This window comes from Terrapene carolina, unplaced genomic scaffold, assembly GCF_002925995.2.
Source record: "Terrapene carolina triunguis isolate 2854851 unplaced genomic scaffold, T_m_triunguis-2.0 Scaffold172, whole genome shotgun sequence".
Taxonomy (NCBI): domain Eukaryota; kingdom Metazoa; phylum Chordata; order Testudines; family Emydidae; genus Terrapene; species Terrapene triunguis.
In genome coordinates, this window is record NW_020664523.1 from 705,150 (window position 1) to 729,493 (window position 24,344).

Consider the following 24,344-nt stretch of genomic DNA (forward strand, 5'->3'; position numbering starts at 1 on the left):
GCTTAAGGACACCAGAGCATGGGGTTGTATCCATGACCATCTTGGCTAATAGCCATTGATGGACATATCCCCTATGAACTTATCTAGTTCTTTTTTTGAACCCACTTATATTTCTGGCCTTCACAACATCCTCTGACGGCAAGTTCCACAGGTTGACTCTGTGTTGTGTGAAGAAATACTTGCTTTTTGTTTGTTTTTAAACCTGGTGCCTAGTCATTTAATCAGGTGACCCCTAGCTCTGCAACCACACCTGGGGAGATCACTCTCACTGACAATGGGATACAGCTGGTGCAGGCCCTGGATGGGGTTTTCAAAAAAGCTCAGCACAGCGCCGATTGGGGGCTGAGCACATGACCGCATCTTGCAGCACCACGTGAGCTGTTGCTAGGTGCAGGGTGAATGCTCTTCCCACCCAGCTCCATCCCTGCTGCCCCATAGCAACCTGCCTGCTTCGCAGCCTGGTGCTGCATGTGAGTAACCCCCAGAGGGGTTGCTAAGGCTGCAGGTTTGTCACTGCATGGGCTTGTGGCACTGGAAACCCAGCTCCCTCCCACTGGGGCTAGCTGCAGCCACCTGGCTCCCCCTGGAGGGGGAGGCAGAGTTATGGAGTAAAATGGGGCCTGGCTCACTCATGGCTGGAACTGTTTCTAAACTAGACCATGGCTGGAAGTGTTAGGAGGGGCTGAACTAGGGCCCTCAACTAGTCTCTCCCATTGGGCCCCACACTACAAGAAGGATGTGGAAAAATTGGAAAGAGTCCAGCGGAGAGCAACAAAAATGATTAGGGGGCTGGAGCACATGACTTATGAGGAGAGGCTGAGGGAACTGGGATTGTTTAGTCTGCAGAAGAGAAGAACGAGGGGGGATTTGATAGCAGCCTTCAACTACCTGAAGGGGGGGTTCCAAAGAGGATGGATCTAGACTGTTCTCAGTGGTACCAGATGACAGAACAAGGAGCAATGGTCTCAAGTTGCAGTGGGGGACGTTTAGGTTGGATATTAGGAAAAACTTTTTCACTAGGAGGGTGGTGAAGCACTGGAATGGGTTACCCTAGGGTGGTGGTGGAATCTCCTTCCTTAGACGTTTTTAAGGTCAGGCTTGACAAAGCCCTGGCTGGGATGATTTAGTTGGGAATTGGTCCTGCTTTGAGCAGGAGGTTGGACTAGATGACCTCCTGAGGTCCCTTCCAACCCTGCTATTCTATGATTGCAGTGGTGGGGTGCGGGGGGAACAATGATGCAAACACCCCAATGCTTCCTAACATAAAGGCTGTGGTAACTTCAGTCAGCCTGATTGTGTGCAATGCTGGGCAGCCCCCACCCCACCCAGCAAGGCTGGACTCAGGCTGTTCCTCCAAGGCCTCAGCAGTGCATCAGCAGGTGGTTTCCCAGCACAGTGCTGGGGGTCGGGTGCTACAAGGGGGAAGGGGAAGCTGTTCTCTTTAGCTGATGTGTATGAAATGGAGCAATGCTGTTAGTCCAAGGACTGCTGGTCAGACCCTGGGCCTGTTGTGTGTGCTGGGCAGGGAGTTACTCAAGTTGAGGTAAACTGGTCTCTACATTACCAGTCGCCTCCCCTCCCCCACTTCTCTGTCCAGAGGGACAATAGCCCCCTTCCCCATCTGGCCCATGGTAGCCCTGTTACACAACAGAAAGATGTATGTGTATACAGTAGCTAACCCCACATTGCCCTCCTCTGTGACTAGGCCTCCTCGCTCCTACCATAATCGTTAATAGCCACAACTGCTGTGATTATTTTTTTTCTTAAAGTCCCAGCTCCTGGAGTCAGGGGATCAAGGGAATCTCAGCTATTCATTTTCAAGGTGAGCATCTAGTCATCAGGGCTGGGGAGAAGCTTGAACCTGTGACCTCTGAAAGACCAGGCAGCAAATGATCCCCAACATTTATTATACCAAGATTTTGTGAGTTTTGGGCAGAGCTCGTGCTTTGGGGGCTTGGCTTGAGTTTTGAGGGCTAGGGTTGGCCATCCTGAGTGGCTCATTTGAAAGCTGAAATGAAATTTCTCTACTCCCCCCTGGAATCCAGCCTGTCCCCTCAACTAGCCCAAGCCGCACCAGTAAAACCACATGCAAATGTTTCCATCATTTTAATCTTTTACATTTACCAAACCCTCCAGGCCATGTGTACTTGGCCCATTGCCTCCTTCCATTCCTGCCTTCAGCCAGCTCATAACGAACAGGCTAAGACACAGTCAAGCAAAACTTGAGGGCAGGGGGTTTTTTTTATTTTTTTTTATTGGGGGTGGGGTGGGTGTCTCCAATCCTCTTACCTACTGCTACCTCCAGTCTTGCGTCCCAGCACTCTGCTCCTCATTGGCCAGTACCTACCCCACCCCATCCCCCACCACTGGACAGCAGCGTAAGGCCACAGATGATTTCACAAACACCCCCTAACAGTGCATGTGTCTGGCTGCTTTTGGCCTAGGTCCTGGGTCTCACTGCAATGGAGCCTCTCCCTGGCATGACTTAATTTACAGCAGAGCAGGGCAGGGCTGCTGCTGCCAGCACCTGGCCAGTTCAGTTACCCTAGATGTTGGCACACATAAATGTCCTGTTAATATAAACAGGCTGCTGCTGGCTCCAGCCTTCCACAGCAGGGCCCACATCAGCTATAATGGGCCACTGGCTGAGGCCAGAGATGAGAGGGGAGCCCACTTTCCTGTCTGTCTAAATTTGGTGCAGGGAGGAGGTTAGGACAAGTTCTGCTTGCTCCTGGCCTCGGGGCTAAACCCTATTCCTGGGCAGTGATGCTATTAGGTGGCCCCTGCTTAGCAGTCTTGAAGGAGCGGGCAGCACCTGCTGACCTGAGCTCTGCAGAGACTGATCGCTGCAGGAACAGCAGCATGTGGGGCAGTGTTCCCACTACAGCCCTACCTCTCAGGGAGTTGTAGGAAGGAGATGAATGGTGCCAGGGTTGCCTGATGGTGATTTATGCTCAGTTTGCACCAAGCCGAGGGAGACACCCTGTCCCTGGGGGTACGTGAAGGGCAGCGTCAGACCCCCCCCACCCCCAATTATATGGTGAACAGAGGGAGCATTGCAGCAACCTCACCATTCTGGCCTTTCCTGTCCCAGGCTCTTACCCCTCCCCCCCCTGGGCCCAGCCTAGCCCAGCCCATGCTATGGAGACTATAGAGGGCAGTAGCTACCTCTGGAAAATGGTCATTTAAACACTCCCCCTTCCCCCATGTACACCCTCCCCCCACCCCATCCCTACAGTCACAGTCACTATGCACACCACCCACTGGATCACAGGTTAGCGCACAAGAGTTCAGCACCACCCCACCCAGCCCGCAGAAAGCACAGGCAGGCTGTTTCCCTAGACACCTGCCCCAGCCTCCTGGATGGATGGCTCTAGCTGGGACACACACAGCAGGACAAAGGTGGGTGATGAGGCACAACTCCAACCCCCACAAGCCAATCCCCATAGCCAGGCCCTATAACTCGCTCTGCAGGGACCAGGGCTGGTCCAGGCAGTGATATTACAATACATTCATAAGTGATTCATTGCACTGCTGTGTGCTGCAATCCAGTTTTAACACACAGCTCCCCCTCCCCACATGGGGCCATCGCACAAGAGTCCATGGCTGCTGTTTAATGCCTAACAGCAGCTTTGCTGGAGGGTGGCTGGTTCCTGGCTCCTCCCTGGAGTGATATGCAAAGACCATGGCAGTGGTGGGTATCCCAGGTCAGTCCATGCCGCTCTGGCCTTCTCCCGTTGCTTCACCAGTGCTTGGCCTGCAGCCACAGTGGCACTTTTAAGCAGAACAGGGCACCAGTGGGTGAAATGCAGCCCCAGGTGGGGCCCAGCTGCTAGTCAGAAGGAAATGCCTTTTTGCATTGAGGCTGCGCTGCTAGTGCTGTCCATGGGCCAGTGTCAACACCGCTGTAGAGCAAAACAGAGCCGTTAAGGACCAGGTTTCATCCCCTGAGGCTGGCGGAACTTTAGGACAAAGCTTAAAGTATGAGATTTCCTCCCAGCCCCATTACCGCAGGGCCAGTGCCATGTGCATGTCTCAGTGTAATAGGAAGGCTCACCTCTTCAAAAGCGGCCACTCCTTTTGGGTGTCCAACAAGAAGCACCCTGAGTTTGATTCTCACAAATGCTGGGCCCTGCCACGCCAGCAGGCATCAGCAGAAGGTGTGAGTGGTTAGCCCCTCTGGAATAATCAATCTCACATTGGACACCCACAATCGGCAATTGCTTGAAATTTTGGACATAAATTGAAGTGATTTTTCACCTTTCCCAGTGCGTGGGAGGGTTTAACGTTGGCTCCTCAGAAAGGCCAGGGGATGGGTTAATTATAGAGCTAAGTAGAAGATATCACAATGGGTGGGAAACTTTACCAGTTTTTCAATATTTCAAGATTTTTTGAAAATCAAATTATTTCCTCCCACCTTCATGACTGGCTCTTCCTTTTGTATCACTGTTCTGGGGCAATGAAGCTGGGAGGTAGCTCTTTATTACATTGAGCAGGGCAATTTTTCCAATTTAACATCAAAATGTGAGCAAGAGGTCAGAGGCCTCCGGCTACTGGAGGAGCGTTGGTGGCCGGTCAGAGGCTGGAGTACCTGCTGCACCAACCCAGTCCAGTTCAATTCAGGACAGAATAAATTACAGGTTTACATGTCACTGCAATAAATATCTTTTCTTGGAAACTATTTACAGAATTTAAATACATTTTATGGCTGAACAACAGTGGAGCGGGGGTGGGAGGTTGGGTTGTTGGTTTTTTTGTGGTATATTTCACTATCACAACTTCCAAAGCTGCCATGTTGAAATGTCAGAAGGTTCTCGAGCCTGCATGAGCTGGTCCCCCCCATGTCCGGAAGGAGCCCCCTCCTCTGCTCCAGTCTAGCAGGAGCCTCGAGTTCCCCATTTTTACTTCGCAGAAGCCTCTTGAATGGCACTGAATGGTGGCAGGGAATGTGAGCTGCCTTTGGGTAGGACGGACAGTGGGAGGCCTGATCTCAGGTGGGACTCACAAGGCTCACGAGCCCCTGGGATCAATGGGAATCAGGGACGCTCAGCATGGCCTACGATGGGTTTCTGGTTCTAGAACCCAAGAGATTTGGTGTTCAGAGGAGGGAACCAACATGCTACCCAAGTAGTACCATGAGGCTAAAGGGAGCTCCATCACCTCTGGCTCAAAACAAGCAAGCCAAGAGGAATGAGGGCCGGTAGGTCAGGACGTGGTGTCCAGTCATCTCAGCAGACAACCCAATACGCCCCAGGGCTGCTGAAGGAACCAGCTACATTCCATAGGCAGGAAACTGGCAAACTAAAGCAATATACACACTCGCTGCTCTGAGCGGCCTTTGGACGAGACCCAGACGGGAAAGGTGGCCCAGCATGCACTATACTCTTCCGGGACGAGATACACTGCCATGAGCCCAAACATATCACAGCTTTGAAATGAAGACTAGAAATGCCATGGTGCTGGCAAGGCATGCCCTAGTGCCCGTTCCCCCATACCCCTGTCAAAGAGGCACTATCCCTCCCTGAAGGTGGGACATGAGGATGCGTAGCCTTTGACTGTGTCGAGTCTTCTGCCTCGGATGGGTCACAGGTGGCGCTGTAGTCTCACAGATCTGGCCATTTCATAGAGTTTGCTCCCATCTCACCACTTGCTGCTGGCTGCCTGCTCTCATGTAACTCAGGTCGTCTTCACATTGAAGCCTGGAAGTAGCCAACTAAATGTGACTCAGCTGCTATGGAAACCTGACAACTCCAGCAGCACACATACAGCTTGGTCCTTTCTTCTAGCTCACAGGTACATATGGAAATGAACTGCTGAACTGAAACCATCAAGCACAGAAACCAAAACCACAAGGGCAATCGAGGGCAAAGACGCGCAGACCAACAATCTTTGACTAACATGGAACTGTAAACTCTTCAGGGGCACACTTGAGAGCGGTGATGAGAAATGTTCTAGTGTAAGGATTCCACAGCATTCCATTCTGGGCCGTTTGCTGATGGGATGCATCTGCATCACGAACAAACACGCTCAAGAACAGATGCCTACGTGTTTAGAGTTCTAGAATGACTGTGAAGTTGCTAGCGTTCTAGAGTGCCTGTACTAGATTTCAGGTTCTAGAGGGCCCATCCAGAGTTAAGATTCCCCATCACCGACACTGGCCACGTTCTTTTTCCTTTATATGCTTTGCTAGGGATGGCTGCTGATGTCTTTAATTCCCTGGAGAATCCTCTTCATATGGCCCACCTTTGTTATCCCCAGATCCTGAATAAAAGAAGAGAGGACAAAGTTGAATAAACGCGCACCTGACAAATACACAAAGCGTCTCTGAACCACAGGGGAGCAGCAGACATTTTTATTACTGATGAACATGGGCTCCAGTCCTGCAATCCTTGCACCCCAGCCTCCCTCAGCAGTCTAGGTGGAGTGCGCAGGATCAAGTTCTAGGGCTCAGCGGCATGTGAAGCACAGCAGCACATTAGCAAATGCAGCTAGGAAAACACTGGCTTAAAAGGCCCGCTGGATTTCTAGCCAACCATCTGCCTGCCCCTCGGTCAGAATCCAGCCCCCCATGGGAAGCAGCTCTCACCACAGGCAAAACTGCGAGTCCAATCCAGCCAGGATGCTGGCGTTTCGGAGACTGCTGGGGCAGGTGGCTGGCTAAGAGTGGGCCCCACGCCCAGAGATGGCATATCCCGCCTACTAGGCTGACAGCAGCAGGATGGTGCCCCATGCTGGGACCCATTGCCTTCCATTCACCGGTTGGGGGCCTGGGGTTGCCCACAGGGGAGGAGAGCCCCAGGACTTGGGGGGCACCGAAGAGGGTTTTGAGGCCTAATCCACAGCCCACCCTGGCTGCAGGTGTGGGAGGAGACACTTAGAGAATCCAAAGGCGTGCCATAGCCACCTCCCCCAGTGGGGTAGGGCAGGCTAGAGGAGAGGAGCAGGGCAGGGCGTGTGAACTGCGCAGGCCAAGGGGGCAGCAGGTTGCGGGAGCTGGGCAGAGCATGTGAACCAGGCAGACGGGGCTGGCAGGTCGGGGGAGTGGGGCAGGGTGTGTGAACTGGGCAGGCAGGAGGCTGGCATGATGGGGGAGTGGGGATGGGAATGTGTACCAGGCAGGCAGGGGACTGGCAGGATGGGGAAGCGGGGCAGGGCGTGTGTACTGGGCAGGCAAGTGGCAGGCTGGTCGGGAGAGTGGGACAGGGCATGTGAACTGGGCAGGCAGGGGGCTGGCAGGTCGGAGGAGTGGGGCAGGGTGTGTGTACCGGGGCAGGCAGGAGACTGGCAGGATGGGGGAGTGGGGCAGGATGTCTACTGGGCAGGCAGGGGGCAGGCTAGTCTGGGGAGCTGGTAGCGGGTCAGGGAAGCCTGTGTACTGGGCAAGCAGATGGCAGGCTGGTCAGGGAAGTGGGGCAGGGCATGATGTGTACCAGGCAGGAAGGCAGGTGGGAGCTGGCAGGTCAGGGTAGTGCAGCAGGGTGTGTGAACTGGGCAGGCAGGGGGCAGGCTGGTCGGGGCAGTGTGGCAGGGCATGGGTACCATGTAGGCAGATGGCTGGCAGGATGCAGGAGTGGGGCAGGGTGTGTGTACCGGGCAGGCAGCAGGCTGGCAGGATGGAGGAGTGGGGCAGGGTCTGTGTACGAGGCAGGCAGGGGTAGCGGGGCAGGGCCTGTGTACTGGGGAAGCAGAGGGCAGGCTGGTCAGGGGGGTGGGCAGGGCCTGTGTACTGGGCAGACAGGGGGCAGGCTGGTCAGGGGAGTGTGGCAGGGCATGTGTACCAGGCATGCAGGGGGCTGGCAGGATGGGGGAGTGGGGCAGGGTGTGTGTACTGGGCAGGCAGGGGGCTGGCAGGATGGGGGAGTGGGGCAGGGTGTTTGAATTGGACAGGCAGGAGGAGACTGGTCGGGTAAGTGGGGCAAGACATGTGAACCAGACAGGCCGAGGGGGCAGCAGGCCGGGGAAGGGGCTGGCCATGTGAACTGGGCAGGCAGGGGAATGGCAGGATGGGGGAGTGGGGTAAGGCATTTGAACCAGGCAGGCCGAGGGAGCAGCAGTTCAAGGGAGCGGGGCAGGGCGTGTGTACTGGGCAGGCAGGTGGCAGGCTGGTCGGGGGAGTGGGACGGGGCATGTGAACTGGGCAGCCAGGGGGCTGGTAGGATGGGGGTGTGACGGTGCATCCCTAAGGCTTTGTGGAAATATGATTATGAATGTATATATGACATAACTGGACATATCTGAACATATCTCTGTAAAGGTTATGGTCTACTGAATCTATTCATCCTATTTGTATGCATGTGTCATTGTTGTATTTGAAATTATGAATATTGGCTGTGTACTTGCTTGATTTTTAAGTAGCCTTAGTAAACATTTGCTCAGCTTCTTGAGAAAGGACTGTGCAAATTAAGTGCCTAATCAAGAAACACTTAAAGGACAATGAATCTTGGAAGGCTCCAATCCACATAAGAAGTCTACCTGAGGACGTTCAGGGTAGCATGTAAGCAATGACTGCTGGCTGTAAAAACTGGGCCATGCATGGACATATGACTTGCCCATGTGACACCAAAACTTCATCTTGGAGCTGGACTTTGCATAGGAGAGAGGAGGGGGTCTCCACCCACAAGAGAAAGTCTACTTAAACCCCTGGGAGACCCCCCCCCCCATTTGGTCTTCAGCTGGCTAAAGGGATAGCCTCACCACCCCCAAGGATACCTGAAAGAGACTGGAACAAAGGACAGTAACTATAGGGGATGTGAATAATTTCTGGACCCAGACTAGAAGGAGACTAGTCTGTAAAAGGAAGCTTACTGGAACACAACGGAGGGTGAGATTTTGTCTGTATTCAGTTTTCTTACTGTATTAGACTCAGACTTGCGTGTTTTATTTTATTTTACTTGGTAATTCACTTTGTTCTGTCTGTTACTACTAGGAACCACTTAAATCCTACTTTCTGTATTTAATAAAATCACTTTTTACTTATTAATTAATCCAGAGTATGCATTAATACCTGGGGGGGGGGGGCAAACAGCTGTGCATATCTCTCTATTAGTGTTATAGAGAGTGAACAATTTATGAGTAAAACTTTATAAATATAAATTTATAAATGAGTAAAATTTTATAAATAAAACAGATTTATTTGGGGATTGGACCCCATTGGGAGTTGAGCATCTGAATGTTAAAGACAGGAACACTTCTTAAGTTGCTTTCAGTTAAGTCTGCAGCTTTGGGGCACGTGGTTCAGACCTTGGGTCTGTGCTGGAGCAGACTGGCGTGTCTAGCTCAACTAGACAGGGTGCTGGAGTCCCAAGTTGGCAGGGAAAGCAGGGGCAGAAGCAGTCTTGGTACATCAGTTGGCAGCCCCAAGGGGGTTTCTGTGATCCAACCCGTCACAGGGGGAATGGGGCAGGGTGTGATTATCGGGCTGGAAGGATTGGGGAGTGGGGCAGGGTGTGTGTATTGCGCAGGCAGGAGACTGGCAGGATGGGGGAGTGGAGTAAGGCATTTGAACCAGGCAGGCTGAGGGGGCAGCAGTTCGGGGGGGGGGGGGGGCGGGGCGTGTGTACTGGGCAGGCAGCAGGCTGGTTGGGAGAGTGGGATGAGGCGTGTGAACTGAGCAGGCAGGGGGCTGGCAGGATGAGGGAGTGGGTCAGGGCGTGTGTACTGGGCAGACGGGGCTGGCTGGTTGCGGGAGCGGGGCAAGGCTGGTTGAAAAATTGTAGTTGGATGTTTTCTGTCAGAAAATGCTGTTTTGGCTAAACTGAACTTTTTATGAAAGATGGATTTTGACAAAATTTTCCACAAAAAATGTGATATTTGAACAATTAAAAAAAAGAGCCCTTTAAGTTATCCAGGCTCTAATGTCCATGTGAATCAATGGCAGGCAGGCGCCAAGCACCGGTGAGGATTTGGCCCTCAGGGTAATAATTGGAGGAGCAGCTGTTTTCAGTAGCCTAGAGAAATGATTCCAGGCTAATGGCACAGCTGCTCCTTCAAAGCAGGGTGCGGTCTCCACGGCCCAATTCAACTCTGGACCCGTCTGCCAGGAAGAGACCTACTGGTACCAGATGTGAGAGGGACACCTGCTCAGTAGGGAATTCCCCCACTCCCCACCCCAAACCTCCTCCCAGCTCATTTCACCTGGCTGCCCAGGAATGAGCGTGACCATGTCCTGGCGGTGGTAGGCTTTGGATCCCATTCCCAAGCCCCACCTTCACTCAGGTGCTTCATTAATCACCCAGGCCAGGTAGCTGGAGGAGAGGAATGGAGGTTATGGCTTGTGCTATGGAGTCCCTGGCTGGAAGTCACCATCCCACCCCCCGGCTGCGGGAAGCCAGTGCCGTGCAGCGACACCATGACTGCTCTGGTTCTCGAGGAGCCCGTATTCTGACAGCGCGGCATCACCCGCAGCGAAATGCAAATACACTGACTCATAGGGCAGGTGCAGCATGCAAGCGCAGCCCCGCCGATGCCATTCAAGTGCCATGCCAATGACTGTGTCCCAGGTGAGGAGCTAACATGCCAACTCAACCCTGCCAATGCAATTCCAAGCTGGCTTACAATCGTTCATGGGGTTCTGCCAGGAGCAAGGCTGCACCAATCGGGCAGCATTCTGCCCCTAACTGTGCCCATGCAGCTCAATGGGGCACTGATGGAGAGAGCCACGCTGCTGCGGTCAGAAAAGCAAGTGATGCAAGTACCTTCAAGTCTCTTCTCTCCAGCAGGATCAGCTCTGAGCCCTGGATGTCATGGCGGAAAAAAAAGTCTTTGTATTCCCCTAAGCCAAGCGTGTCCAGCCAGGCCGCCACCTCCTCAGCGCCCCATTTCTCCACTAGCAAAAAGGGAAAGCAAAGACGATCGACTCAGCAGCGAAAAGTGGACAGAGGCGCAGCCGAAAGCAACGCACACACACAGGGAAGCACAAAGCCAGGCAGGGCGAGAGCGCAGGCAGCAGCATTCCAGCATGGCAGGATCCCATGCCTGGGGCTCAGGCGCCACCCGCACCCCCAGATGGAAACGCTCCCTTGCTACACCCAGGATCTGTTCCAGGCAGCTCTGCTCAGAAGAGGGGCCCCGCCAGAATCCCATTGATTTCTGCTCCCTCGCCTCCCTAGCATAGGAACTATTTCCAAGGTAGGCCGGGTCTGACAACCCGGCCTATCTCTATTTCCTACATGGAGAGCAGCACGAGAACTGGGATCAGGGTGGTAGGTGACCTGGAGGGTGCAGATTTGGTCCTAGAGGTCACGTGACCCGCGATGGCTGTTTCTGTATGGCTCACAGCTCTTTCTGAAAGCATCAACCTAACATGCTGCATGGGCACAGAACCATTGCAGTGAGTCTATCATGTGCAGTGCCTAGTGAGAGGGAAAAAGGCGAGTGGGCTGTGAAAGGTTCCACTCATGCCCAGAAAAGGGGTTTTCCCCTCCTGTTTTCCCTGCAAAACATCAGGAATGCCAGAGCTGGCCTCCCCCTCTCAGTGGAGGGCTTAGAAATGTGCTCTGTGGCCTGGGGAGAGCTAAGGCCTAACACAAGCATCCTTTTTCCCATGTGTTTTTCAGTCACTGGAGTTCACCGGGGCCATGTGTGGACGGCCCAGTTCTCATGTCCATCGTGAGCAGTGCGCGGCTCACACAACGGCTGGGCCAAACGCTAGCTTGAATGATGCACATGGCCCGACAGGATCCCGATGGTCAAACCGATCCCCTGGGCCCGCAGGAATGAAAAGCAAAACTGAACCTGCCAGCTGGGATTTAGGAGTGCCCTGCCCACATGCCCCTGATAGGCAAGAAGGCGCAGTACCAGAGCCATGCAGCACAGAGCTGCTGTGCCCCCAGGGCCCCACGTCAATGCACGGCTCGGGACTCTGATCTCTTCAAGAGACCAAGCTGTGTGGTGAGAACAGACCCCAAGCACTGTTCTCAGGAAGCTGAGCTGCTCACCCCTCATGCTCCCCGCCGAGGTCCCGGGGCAGAGCCCCGCCCCATATGCTCCCCTCCAAGGGGCCGGGAGTCAAAGCCCCACCCCATACACTCCCCTCCATGGCTCCAGCACTCCAGAGACGTTTCCACACAAAACACTGGCATAAGAACATAAGAACAGCCATACTGGGTCAGACCAAAGATCCATCAACTCTAGTATCCTGTCTTCTGACAGAGGCCAATGCCAGGTGCTTCAGAGGGAATGAATAGAAAAGGGCAGGTATCAAGTGATCCATCCCCTGTCGCCCATTCCCAGCTTCTGATTCATGTCCTGGCCTCTTGGTGCTGGCAGGAGATTCCCAGAGGCTAGGAACACTTGTAGCTTGTTTCAAAAGCCCTGAGGCTAGGGGTCCCCATTCCCTTTCCAGCCGCTGCAGCCCTGCAAACTCCCTTGGAGATAGAAGAACGGGGCACGGCCTGAGAGCCAGCCTGCACGCGGATGGCCAGGGGGCACAGGGAGGCCCCCTGTGCGGGCATGGGAGTAACTGACTAGGGCTAGATCTGAGAGCACCACAGCATCGACCAGTCCAGCCCATGCCCCCCGGGAAGCCCATTTACTGATGGGCTCAGGGTCACGGAGTGAATGTGACAGAGCTGAGGTGAAAACGGACTCCCAAGCCTGTGCACCGACCATCAGCCCTCGCTCCCGATAAGGCACCAAGGCATCAGGAGGAAGCCCTGAACTCTCCATGCCTGGGACTTGCTGAGGGGATTCTCCTGCCAGCACCAAGAGGCCAGGACATGAATCATAGAATATCAGGGTTGGAAGGGACCTCAGGAGGTCATCTAGTCCAACCCCCTGCTCAAAGCAGGACCATTTCCCAACTAAATCATCCCAGCCAGGGCTTTGTCAAGCCGGGCCTTAAAAACCTCCAAGGAAGGAGATTCCACCACCTCCCTAGGTAACGCATTCCAGTGCTTCACCACCCTCCTAGTGAAATAGTGTTTCCTAATATCCAACCTAGACCTCCCCCACTGCAACTTGAGACCATTGCTACTTGTTCTGTCATCTGCCAAAACTGAGAACAGCCGCGCTCCATCCTCTTTGGAACCCCCCTTCAGGTAGTTGAAAGCAGCTATCAAATCCCCCCTCATTCTTCTCTTCTGGAGACTAAACAATCCCAGTTCCCTCAGCCTCCCCTCATAAGTCATGTGCTCCAGCCCCCTAATCATTTTTGTTGCCCTCCACTGGACTCTCTCCAATTTTTCCACATCCTTCTTGTAGTGTGGGGCCCAAAACTGGACACAGTACTCCAGATGAGGCCTCACCAATGTCGAATAAAGGGGAACGATCACGTTCCTCGATCTGCTGGCAATGCCCCTACTTATACAGCCCAAAATGCCGTTAGCCTTCTTGGCAACAAGAGCACACTGTTGACTCATATCCAGCTTCTCGTCCACTGTGACCCCTAGGTCCTTTTCTGCAGAACTGCTACCTAGCCATTCGGTCCCTAGTCTGTAGCAGTGCATGGGATTCTTCCGTCCTAAGTGCAGGACTCTGCACTTGTCCTTGTTGAACCTCATCAGGTTTTTTTTGGCCCAATCCTCTAATTTGTCTAGGTCCCTCTGTATCCGATCCCTACCCTCCAGTGAATCTACCACGCCTCCCAGTTTAGTGTCATCTGCAAACTTGCTGAGAGTGCAGTCCACACCATCTTCCAGATCATTAATAAAGATATTAAACAAAACCGGCCCCAGGACCGACCCTTGGGGCACTCCGCTTGAAACCGGCTGCCAACTAGACATGGAGCCATTGATCACTACCCGTTGAGCCCGACGATCTAGCCAGCTTTCTGTCCACCTTACAGTCCATTCATCCAGCCCATACTTCTTTAACTTGGCGGTAAGAATACTGTGGGAGACCGTATCAAAAGCTTTGCTAAAGTCAAGGAATAACACATCCACTGCTTTCCCCTCATCCACAGAGCCAGTTATCTCATCATAGAAGGCAATTAGGTTAGTCAGGCACGACTTCCCCTTGGTGAATTCATGCTGACTGTTCCTGATCACTTTCCTCTCCTCTAAGGAGCGGGGCTGACGGCGAGACTTGGGCAAGCGAGGCAGCCGGGGCTGGGAGACTCAGCATTGGGTATGTTTGCAAAGCTGGTGCCAATGCGGGAGGAGTCAAACACATCTGAGAGGGTTTGGACCACAAGTCCCACTGCTCTGGGGAGGTTTACCTGGGACCATGCTGTTGGATTTCGGCTTCTGAAACTTATCTTTGTCCTTCTTGGGCTTGGGAATGTTGATCCGTAGCTTCAGGCTGCCCTTGCTGCTGCTCTCGGAGCTCTCCTGGTGCCCGAGGCCAGCAGAGAGGATAACGGGTTAGGTTCACAAGCCATGCATTTCATCTGTGCCACTCTGCGCCCTGGTCAGATGCCCACCACTCCCTGCCAGCAGCATGGGCCAGTGCTTAACCGCACCTCGGTTCTATCCCAGCTTTGCCCTGGCATCCCCAGCACTGGCTGATGCGATTCACACCAGCCCAGATCCACCAGTCCTAGCGTCTGTGGAGGGTGTAGTCTAGTCAGGACACAGATATTTTTACCACTGAATGGGGTTAGAACAGCGGTTCTCAAACTGTGGGTCAGGACCCCAGAAGTGGGTCGCGACCCTGTTTTAATGGAGGTCAGCAGGGCTGGTGTTAGACTTGCTGGGATCCGGGGTTGAAGCCCAAGCCCCATCACCTGGGGCCAAAGCCCAAGAGCTTCAGCCCTAGGTGCCGAAGCTCAGGCTCCAGCTTCGGCTTCAGCCCTGGGCAGCAGGGCTGACGCCCGTGGGCTTCAGCTTTGGCCCCCTGCCCAGGGTGGCGAGGCTCAAGCTTCGGCTTTACCCACCCACCACAACCTGGGGCTGCAGGGCTCGGGTAGGCTCAGGCTTTGGTCCCCCCTCTTGGGGTCATTGGAGTCGCAGTGCAATGAAGTTTGAGAACCCCTGGGTTAGAAGACAGAAAGGTAAAATGTCTGAGCCCTGGCTACATTATGTGGCCCCGCATTGCTGCCAGCCACAGAGTGTGCCAGACCCACCTTTGTGCTCTCCTGGGCAATCCCCCAGCCCCAGTTTCCCCATCTGTAAGACAAAGCTAGTGATAGCCCACCCCCAGCTCTATAAAGTGCCAGGGGCTCTGCAGCTGAGAAGTGCCACGTAAACCGGCCTACCACTGCTCCCTTGAATGATAAAACCTCCTCTTGGACAGCCTGTGCCCCCAAGACCACAGCCACAAGAAGAGCACCAGGAGAGTTACCAGGAGAGAGCAGAACAGGCCCGATAAAGGCAGCTGCTGCACATGAGCAAGTGCCACTGAAGTCAATGGGAGTCACTTGTACGTTTAGCTGCATGACCGGATTGAGAAATCCAGTGCTGGTTCATCACCTGCTCACAGGATGTGCACCGCTCCTCCCCGCCAGCCCCGATTCTCCGCTCTGGGCCTCCCAGAGACACGGAGTGCTTCAAGTATTCTGGATTCCCCAATAACCCCTGCCCCCTCCGAGCAGGCTCAGGCCCCATCATCACAGCAATACTGACACATGCACAGCTGAGACTCCAGGCGCACCGTACGGGGGGGGGGAGGGATCTTATTCAGACCAGGCTCCTGCCATGAAGAGATCATAATTTAAGGCCCTGATCCTGCAATCAGGCCCATGAGAAGGCTCAGGACTCTAGTAGGATCCACGCAAAGTCTGCCAGGGCAGATCTAACTGCAGGGTTAGGGCCAGAGTGAGGACAGCAGAGGAGGGAGGGGGAGGGGAGGGGAGGGGAGAAGGAGGAGGCAGACACAGATCTTGCAGTTCTTGGGAGACTCGTGCAAGAGTCTGGAGGCCCAAGTCCCATTTTATTTGCAATGGTTTATTGATTCTCAGGGCTGTGGGTGCTAAGCCCCCTGCAGAAGCACAGGGCTCAGGATGGATGTATATGAAGGGATGGGGGAGGGAATGGTCCAGTCTAATGCAAAGCCAGCTCAGTGGGATGGGAGGGGCTGGGCTGCAAAGGGCACAGCGGCAGGCTTGTTAACAGGGTACTTGCCCAGGGTTACCCAAAGAGAACCCAGCTCCCCTGCTAGGCCAGGCTGCCTCGCTGACTCTCCCTCACTGGCTGCAATGGCACCAGGCAGGCTCCTGCCAGCATGGGGAGGAGGAGGAACGACCCGACCAAACTGACCCCGAGCGGCTCCATGCACCCACCTCCTCGGCAGAGTTGATGATGGGCGCCAGCCAGTGGATGTCGGGCAGCCTCTGGAGCTCCTGGCTGACGGTGTTCAGGGCTCTCTGCAGCCCCTCCTCTTGCTGTGGGGAGTCCAGCTGCTACAGGGATTGGGGGAGAGAGCCATGAGCGCCCCATGCAGAGCTCATCATGCGAGCGTGCGCCATGGGTACTACTGGAGAGGACGGGCAGGGACAATGCACTGACCTGCCTTACGGCTCCATCCGCTTGGGACTGGAGTTCAGCTAACCACAAGGACGAGCCCCGGGGAGGAAGTTTGCCCATTCCCTTTTGGGTTTCACTGCTGAGATTGATACCAGCCTCTGCAAGTTACTGATTGCTTGGCTGTCTGTTCCCGTCATTCCCCCATCTCTCAAGCAGCCTCTGTTGCTGGGACAGGAGGGCACCTGGGCTAAGGCACAGGGTCAAGGCCCCGCATTTAGGTTTTGTAAAACCTGTGGCAAACTTCTGGCTCTGTTGAAGTCAATGTCAGAACTTCCTCTGACCTCAGCGAGGCCAGAACTTCACCTTTACAGAACCTAAGCTCCCTGGGAGTGTTCTCTTTAGAAACAAAATCTCCAATGACAGCAGTATTTTGATTGGCTACTCCTGCAGTTACAATTGGGTACCTGAGAGCCCCGCAGTGACACTGACTAAACCCAAATGACACTGACCGACTAACCTGCTAAGATCAGAGATGCAAAAAAGCAGAGCAAAACTGGGTGTTAAATTGTCTCCATTCTCATCAGGCTCAGAGTTCATAAAGGGCAGGGGGGTTATTAAAAACATGACCTGAATGTGTCTCTGAAATATTCTACTAAGACTCAGTGCTAAAGTAAAGAACGAGCATGATCCACCCTAGAACAGTGGGTGTCATGTTCCCTTCTAGTGGCTTGAGCTCACAGAGAAAGCCAGCCTGCTACTGCTACCAGCTAGTAGAGTGACTCTCTTAGCTCCAGAGGTTCAAGTCTGTGCTTGTGGAGCTGAACTTCCCAGGTCCAAACCCTGATGCCATTCCACACCAGCTTTATGAAAGCAGACTGGGAATGAGCATCCTGTTCACGGAATGAGTCTGGCATAAAACCTGGCATAGATCTTTCAGGACCCATCTCTGCTTTGGCTGTTCCAAATTCATGGTCCAGGGCACAGCTGGGGTCTTTCCAGCAGTGTCCTGGAACCCTGGGCATTCACGCAGAATTCAGTTCTCAGTCGAGTATCAGGATCTGACAATGAACTGAACAGACTGCCATGGGGCTAACTAACTGCCTCGGGGCCAGCATTAGGGGTGCGGTGTCACGGTGCCAGGTGACATGGGAGAGGCCTGTTGGTAGCTGTCTTCAAAGCCACAGAGAAGTGCCCTTCTGCAGCATCCTGGAATGCACTGGGAAGGATGCTTAGCTCAGGGATAACCAAACCCCCTGCCTGTGCCAAGAACTGGGGACACCAAAGACAAGTTTTGATCACTGGCGCAGTGAGCTCATCGCCACTTTAAACAGAGCTGGGAGAGGAGGGAGTGCATGCTTGGAAGTTCCATCTTCTGGTTAGTTTGTATGGAAATGGAGCAGGGGAAGGAGCTGTACTCCCGGTGGAGCTTCGGGGGTGGAGGGGGGGGAAGAATTTTACTGTCCTGTTGAGCCATTCTCCCCTCTTCACACACTCCCCACCCAGGCAGGGAGAGCTGAAGGAAACAGCTCTGGCTACACCTCTGATGCCATATCCGGCTGGGTTCCTGTGCGGTGCAGGGTGTCTGGGAGCAGCATGGCACACAGAGTTGGCATGCAGGGGAACAGGCGGCATGCAACACAGTCTGGTTCCAAGAGGAACAGGAAGGAACAGTGGGCCTATCCACCTGCTTGGGAAATAACTGCCTCATCCAGTCAGCTCCGGGCGTGGAGAGTGGCACAGCATTTGTGTCACCCAGGAGCTCTACGCCACTCCCTATAGACCACCCAACTGGCAGCTCACGTTAGAGTGGCAGCGGTGCTGGCTGACATCAGCATGATGTCCTCCTTTACTCTGCCATTAACACTGGGCCTAGGACACGGCGGTGGGACTGGTCCCCTCCCTGCTCACACATCCAGTGGCCCTTGCACCCTACGATGACCGATGGTCACACCAGCTTGCTCATGGCATGTCAGGAAGAGGGTGCTTTGTAGGAGGGGCTGCTGCCCACCACTTCAAAGCTGAGCTGGCTTTAAAAAAATAAATTAAATCTCTACAATGATTACCAAAAGAAAACCTTCAAATCATGCACTAAGAGTAACTGATCCAGTGAGGTCTGCCTGAGTCTGCAGACAGTCTGAAACAAGAGCTCTATTAGCTAATAGCTCTGTTTGTCTTGGCAATCTGTTAACTCTGGGCCCTAATGATGACAACCCACCCATGAACATATCCATTTTGCTACTGATCAAAGCACGGAAGCAAGGAGAGTGATGATGATCATGTTATGAAGTTCAGCACAGTTTACTGAGGCATTTCATTTTGACATTAGGAGGGCAAAGCTTGGTTTGAGGGAGGAACCAGGCAAAGTACTGCTACTTTCGTGATCTAATGTGAACTCGGGTTGTCTTGTCACCCCCAGGGCCTCAGCTCAACACCTCACATTACATTCTCTTCTCTCCTGGGCTTCCCCATGCCTTCCCCCCATGCCCTGCCCCCCTCACAGCTTCCCCCCGACCCTGCACCTAACCACATCCTCCAGTCCCTGCCAGAGCTTCCCTTCCCTGTCCTGCAGCATGAAGCTTGGAGCATGTTCTGCCATTTGCTACAGCTTTGATCTCCATGTTGAATGCAAGGGGGGTTCATGCAAGGGAATCTCATAAACCCGCCCCCCCCCCCCCCCGCAGTCTAGGGCAGAGTAGACTAAGCACCCTAGGGCGCTGGCTCCTCCCCCAGCCATGCACTCACCAATTTTCCTTCCAGAAAAGCTCTGGTTTCAGTGTAAAGGGCTTTCACGCTAACTGACACATCCACAGCCGCATTTCTGCTCAGAAACTGAGAGGAGATGGGTGCAAAGAAAGAGGAGAGAGAGAAGCAATGTTAGTAAGCAGGCACGTGGGGACGAGCAGTGCTAAGGGACCAGGGCCTGATGGGACAATGCAGTCGGTATGCTGCCCCTTCCTGGTTGGCCAAGATGCTTTGGGATGCTGCTGGGTTCTGCAAGTCTGGTTACACCGTGTCACGGTCCTTTCCGCTACCCTAGCGCCCTCAGCAGAGCAGGACAAAGCCTTGGAGCACTGCCAGGAAGCAGCAACAAACCGCAGACCTTGCTGCCCCCTCACACCCTCTTGGCTGAGGCCCAAGTTCTCATCAATTCAGGCCTGTACTTCCATACCTCCCCTTGCCTTAGACCATCAGCCTAGGCAAGCCAGAGATGTCAGCTTGTTCTCCACACAGCAGCCTGCCTCCTGAGCCCACTGCACACTTCACATCCGCTCTGGGCTCTGGCCTAGCATTTAAAGCCTTCGGGGGTGGGGGGCTGGGACCAATGTTCCCTCTAATTTTTTACATCCATGTGCAGAATGAATTCTGTTATGTGCACCAATATGGAGGTGTTCTGTAGTGGGGGTGGGGCCGAGAGGTTCAGAGTGTGGGAGGAGGCTCAGGGCTGGGGCAAGGGGTTGGGGCGCGGGGAGGGGGGGTGAGAGCTCAAGCTGCGGGTGTGGGCTCTGGGATGGGGCCGGGGATGAGGGGTTTGGGGTGCAGACTGCCCTGGGAGCTGTGGCAGGGAGAGAGGACTCCCCCCAGCCCTCTCTCACTGCAGCTGCGCAGCTTTGAGGGAATTTAGGCTGGGACCATGTCATCTTCCATGACCTCAGACCTATACCATCTTCAGGGACAAAGAAACTACATCTGCCCAGAGCAAGGCAATTGGGCAGCAGAGGCAAAGGAGTTTATTGTCGGGCCCAAGGCCTTAGTGGGCGAGAGCAGCATGCGCTGTGGTCTGAGCACATTCAGAGCCAGCACCAACTCCTGGTGAAAACCCGTACACCATCACAGATGCTGCTGGACAGATGCTGCTAGCCCAGGAAGGGGAAAGCAGACCCTGCTCTGGCACTGGAGCATGCCTCTATCATCATACTGCATCACTCAGTACTGCAGTGATTGGGCAGCATGTACATAACATTGATCGCTGTGCCAGGTGCTGTACAGAGCCTTGCTGGTATCTACAGGAGGTGGTGCAAATACTCAAACAGGCCTCAGTACATCCAACAGGGGGCAGTGGTGAGACAGGGCCATTAGCCAGTATATAGGGTAGGAGCACCCCACACACACACTGTGCAGGTGCCTTCCAGGGTCATAATTGTCCAGAAACTTTCCTTGGGCCCCTGACAGATAATGACTTTCTGATTAAGTTGTCAGGGTGGATGAAGTAATCTCTTTTATTGGCCCAACTTCTGCTGGCAAGAGAGACAAGCCTTTGAGCTCCACAGAGCTCTTCTTTGGGTCTGGGAAAGGTTCTCCGAGCATCACAGCTAAATGCATGATCGGACAGATCGTTTTTAGCACAAGTAGTTAGCACATATTATAAGGGACCATTCAAGGTAAAGCGGCTCGTTAACACCTCTGTCATCATAGTACGGAAAAAAAGGGGCCAGTGGGTTACAGATTGTTGTGATAAGCCATAAATCCAGGGTCTCTGGTCAGTCCATGATTTTTGGTGTCTAGCAGAGTAATGAATTTAAGATCCCAGGCTCATCTGTTGAAAGTGTTGTGCAGGTTTCCTTTGAGGATGGGGCCTGATAGGTCAGATAGCCTTGTGAGAATTGTGCTCACTCACAATAAATAGGGTATTTTTCTCTTTTATCATTTTCCTATGTGAGTTCATTTGAGAGCGTCATGACTGTCTGATTTCACCCACACAGTTGTTGTTGGGGCAGTTCGTGCTCTGGATGAGAAACACTACATGATAGCCACATGTAGGACCCCTGGATCTTGAAAGGGTATTGTGGGGGTGTTGATCATTGTAGCAGTGGAGATATGTCTGCAGGTTTTGCATCTGTTGTTCTGGTGGGGTCTGGTGCCACTTTGTGTTGGTGTGTCCTGGTCTGTGGGGAGGTTGCATTTAGCAGTGACGATCACAGTATTGGATCAATAAAAGATATTACCTCACCCATCTTGTCTCACTAATATCCTGAGACCAACACGGCTACTACAACACTGCAAACATGATTCAACTGCCAGTTTTTCAAAAATTTCAAAAATTTCGGATTTGGTAACAAATGTCAGGTTTGTCAGCATGAGCAGCCAAGGCTTACATAGGTCTAATAAGATCCAATGGATGGAAGTTGAAGCTAGACACATTCAGACAAGAAATAAGGTGTAACTTTCTAACAGTAAGGGGAATTAACCCATGGAAACGACTTACCAGGGTCGTGGTGGATTCTCCAGCACTGGCAATTTTTAAATCCCGACAGGACATTTTTCTAAACTATCTACTCTAGTTCAAATGGGATTAATTCAGGGCAGTGCTAGGGCCAGCGCTATGCAGGAGGTCAGACTAGATGATCACAATGGTCCCTTCTGGCCTTATAAACTACGAATCTCTGATCAACACAGACCCGCAGAGCTCAGTAACGAAAACCCACACGACCCCATCACCAAGGGCTTGGAGCAGGGCTTCCCCCTCCCCACCCCAACATGTTTGGATAGGTGGAGACAGAGAGAAGTGGATTTCATGTGGGATGTGGGGACGGGTGCTGACATTTCATGCAGCCAGGCAGCCTCCTGCATTTGTATTCCGCCTGTAACTCAGTCTCTGGCTCGCCTGGTCTATTTATAGCTGGCTTAGCTCCTTGTTCTATTTATTTACTGGCTCTCTCTATAATATCCATTTAACCTTTGGCTTCCCCCTTAATCAATCTTCTCTCTCTCTCTCTCCACCGCGCTCCCTGCTACCATCTTTTCTTCGGATTGCACCCACATGCTCATCCCCTGCCTCTCACTCCCCCTGGATGTCACACCAGGCGGGCTGTGCCCCTCACCTCGGGCCCGCTGCTGCTCTTGTTGGGAAGGGCCTCGTTCAGGGCCAGGTAACAGGCATTCACGGCATGGGCCAGCTCCTGTTCCATGGCTTTGTGGGTTGTGGCTGCCTCGCGGATCCTGCAGGGAAACAAAGGAAGGGAGCTGATGGGAATTCACAGCTTCCCTTGGCTTCTAACCTGGGGAACGGGAAGTCTGGCCCATGGACCAGGATCCGCATGCAGAGAGGGGATCCCTGGGAAGAAGTCCCTGTCCGTCCCACTGCTCCTTCACCACCCACAGGGGGCACCACTGAGTAGGTGCTTCCTCCTAACCCCAGCCAGCTCCAGACTGGCCTGCTCCCCTGCCTTGTCCCACGGGCATCCCAGCTCACTTGGTGATGAGGGTTTCCGCAGCTTGAGCCATCTGCTGCATCTGGCCATACTCCTCATCGGTCAGGTACTCCATGGACTGCTGGGAGTTGAGGCGGGGCCGCGCCAGGGCTCGGTAGCCGTCGCCCTTCTGCTTGTCCTCCCACGACTTCAGGGTGCTTTCAAAGGCCTGCAGAGAGAAATGGCAATGCTGCTGCTAACATGGGGGTTGGGGGTGTCTGACCCTGCACTGCCTCCACAGGCACTGCCAGGCAGCTGGCATTCACTCCTGCACGGCCCCTGCCACCCCACATTGACACCCTAGGGCATCCCTTAGCTCAGAGCTCAGTGCAGCAGCTCTGGGAGAGGACAATGGCAGCTGCCATGTCATCCCCAGAACCCCAAATACTGGCATGCACCAACCACTGCTCCCACTGCTGAAATGCAGCCACCTCTGAGGTGGAACGGGACAGATGTTTAACAGCAACTCTATGTAGTTACCTGCATTGGAATTTCATTAACCACCCAGTTCTTTCGAGGAAGGGCTATGGGATCTTTAACTAGCCCAGCCAGCCAAGGCTTGTCTGAAAGATGGCACCCAGCTAGCACCACACAGGGCACTGGCTCAGTGCTACCTCGGATGAGAGGGCTCTCCTGACTGACTCAGCAGCACCACATCTGAGTTCCCCATCCAGCTACTGGACAGGCTCAGCCCATTTAGCTCATGAGAGCTGACAAGGTCTTAGCCCCAGGCAGAATGGCTGCATGCTAGCAGCAAAAAGCAACAGAGGGTCCTGTGGCACCTTTAAGACTAACAGAAGTATTGGAGCATAAGCTTTCGTGGGTGAATGCCCACTTCATCAGACGCAAGTAATGGAAATTTCCAGAGGCAGGTATAAATCAGTATGGAGATAACGAGGTTAGTTCAATCAGGGAGGGTGAGGTGCTCTGCTAGCAGTTGAGGTGTGAACACCAAGGGAGGAGAAACTGCTTCTGTAGTTGGCTAGCCGTTCACAGTCTTTGTTTAATCCTGATCTGATGGTGTCAAATTTGCAAATGAACTGGAGCTCAGCAGTTTCTCTTTGGAGTCTGGTCCTGAAGTTTTTTTGCTGTAAGATGGCTACCTTTACATCTGCTATTGTGTGGCCAGGGAGGTTGAAGTGTTCGCCTACAGGTTTTTGTATATTGCCATTCCTGATATCTGACTTGTGTCCATTTATCCTCTTGCGTAGTGACTGTCCAGTTTGGCCAATGTACATAGCAGAGGGGCATTGCTGGCACAAGATGGCATATATAACATTGGTGGACGTGCAGGTGAATGAGCCGGTGATGTTGTAGCTGATGTGGTTAGGTCCTGTGATGGTGTTGCTGATGTAGATATGTGGGCAGAGTTGGCATCGAGGTTTGTTGCATGGGTTGGTTCCTGAGTTAGAGTTGTTACGGTGCAGTGCGTGGTTGCTGGTGAGAATATGCTTAAGGTTGGCGGGTTGTCTGTGGGCGAGGACTGGCCTGCCTCCCAAGGTCTGTGAAAGTGAGGGATCATTGTCCAGGATGGGTTGTAGATCACTGATGATGCGTTGGAGAGGTTTAAGCTGAGGATTGTAGGTGATGGCCAGTGGAGTTCTGTTGGTTTCTTTTTGGGGCCTGTCTTGTAGCAGGAGGCTTCTGGGTACACGTCTGGCTCTGTTGATTTGTTTCTTTATTTCCTTGTGTGGGTATCGTAGTTTTGAGAATGCTTGGTGAAGATCTTGTAGGTGTTGGTCTCTGTCTGAGGGGTTGGAGCAGATGCGATTGTACCTCAGTGCTTGGCTGTAGACGATGGATCGTGTGGTGTGTC

The 24,344-nt window shown here is 53.4% G+C and overlaps 1 protein-coding gene across 1 annotated transcript in view; it reads right to left on the reverse strand.

The window, feature by feature from the left end:
* Positions 1-5,563: 5,563 nt before the first annotated feature.
* Positions 5,564-24,344, reverse strand: part of LOC112105963 (diacylglycerol kinase eta) — a 188,217-nt gene continuing 169,436 nt past the window's right edge. Inside the window, exons 23-29 of the mRNA XM_024198986.2 lie at positions 22,531-22,697; positions 22,160-22,277; positions 19,083-19,169; positions 16,157-16,276; positions 14,156-14,267; positions 10,695-10,825; positions 5,564-6,261 (exon numbers count right to left, since the gene is read on the reverse strand). Of these exons, the coding sequence (XP_024054754.1) occupies positions 6,187-6,261; positions 10,695-10,825; positions 14,156-14,267; positions 16,157-16,276; positions 19,083-19,169; positions 22,160-22,277; positions 22,531-22,697 (810 nt within the window). The 3' untranslated portion in view covers positions 5,564-6,186. The remainder of the gene's footprint in view (positions 6,262-10,694; positions 10,826-14,155; positions 14,268-16,156; positions 16,277-19,082; positions 19,170-22,159; positions 22,278-22,530; positions 22,698-24,344) is intronic.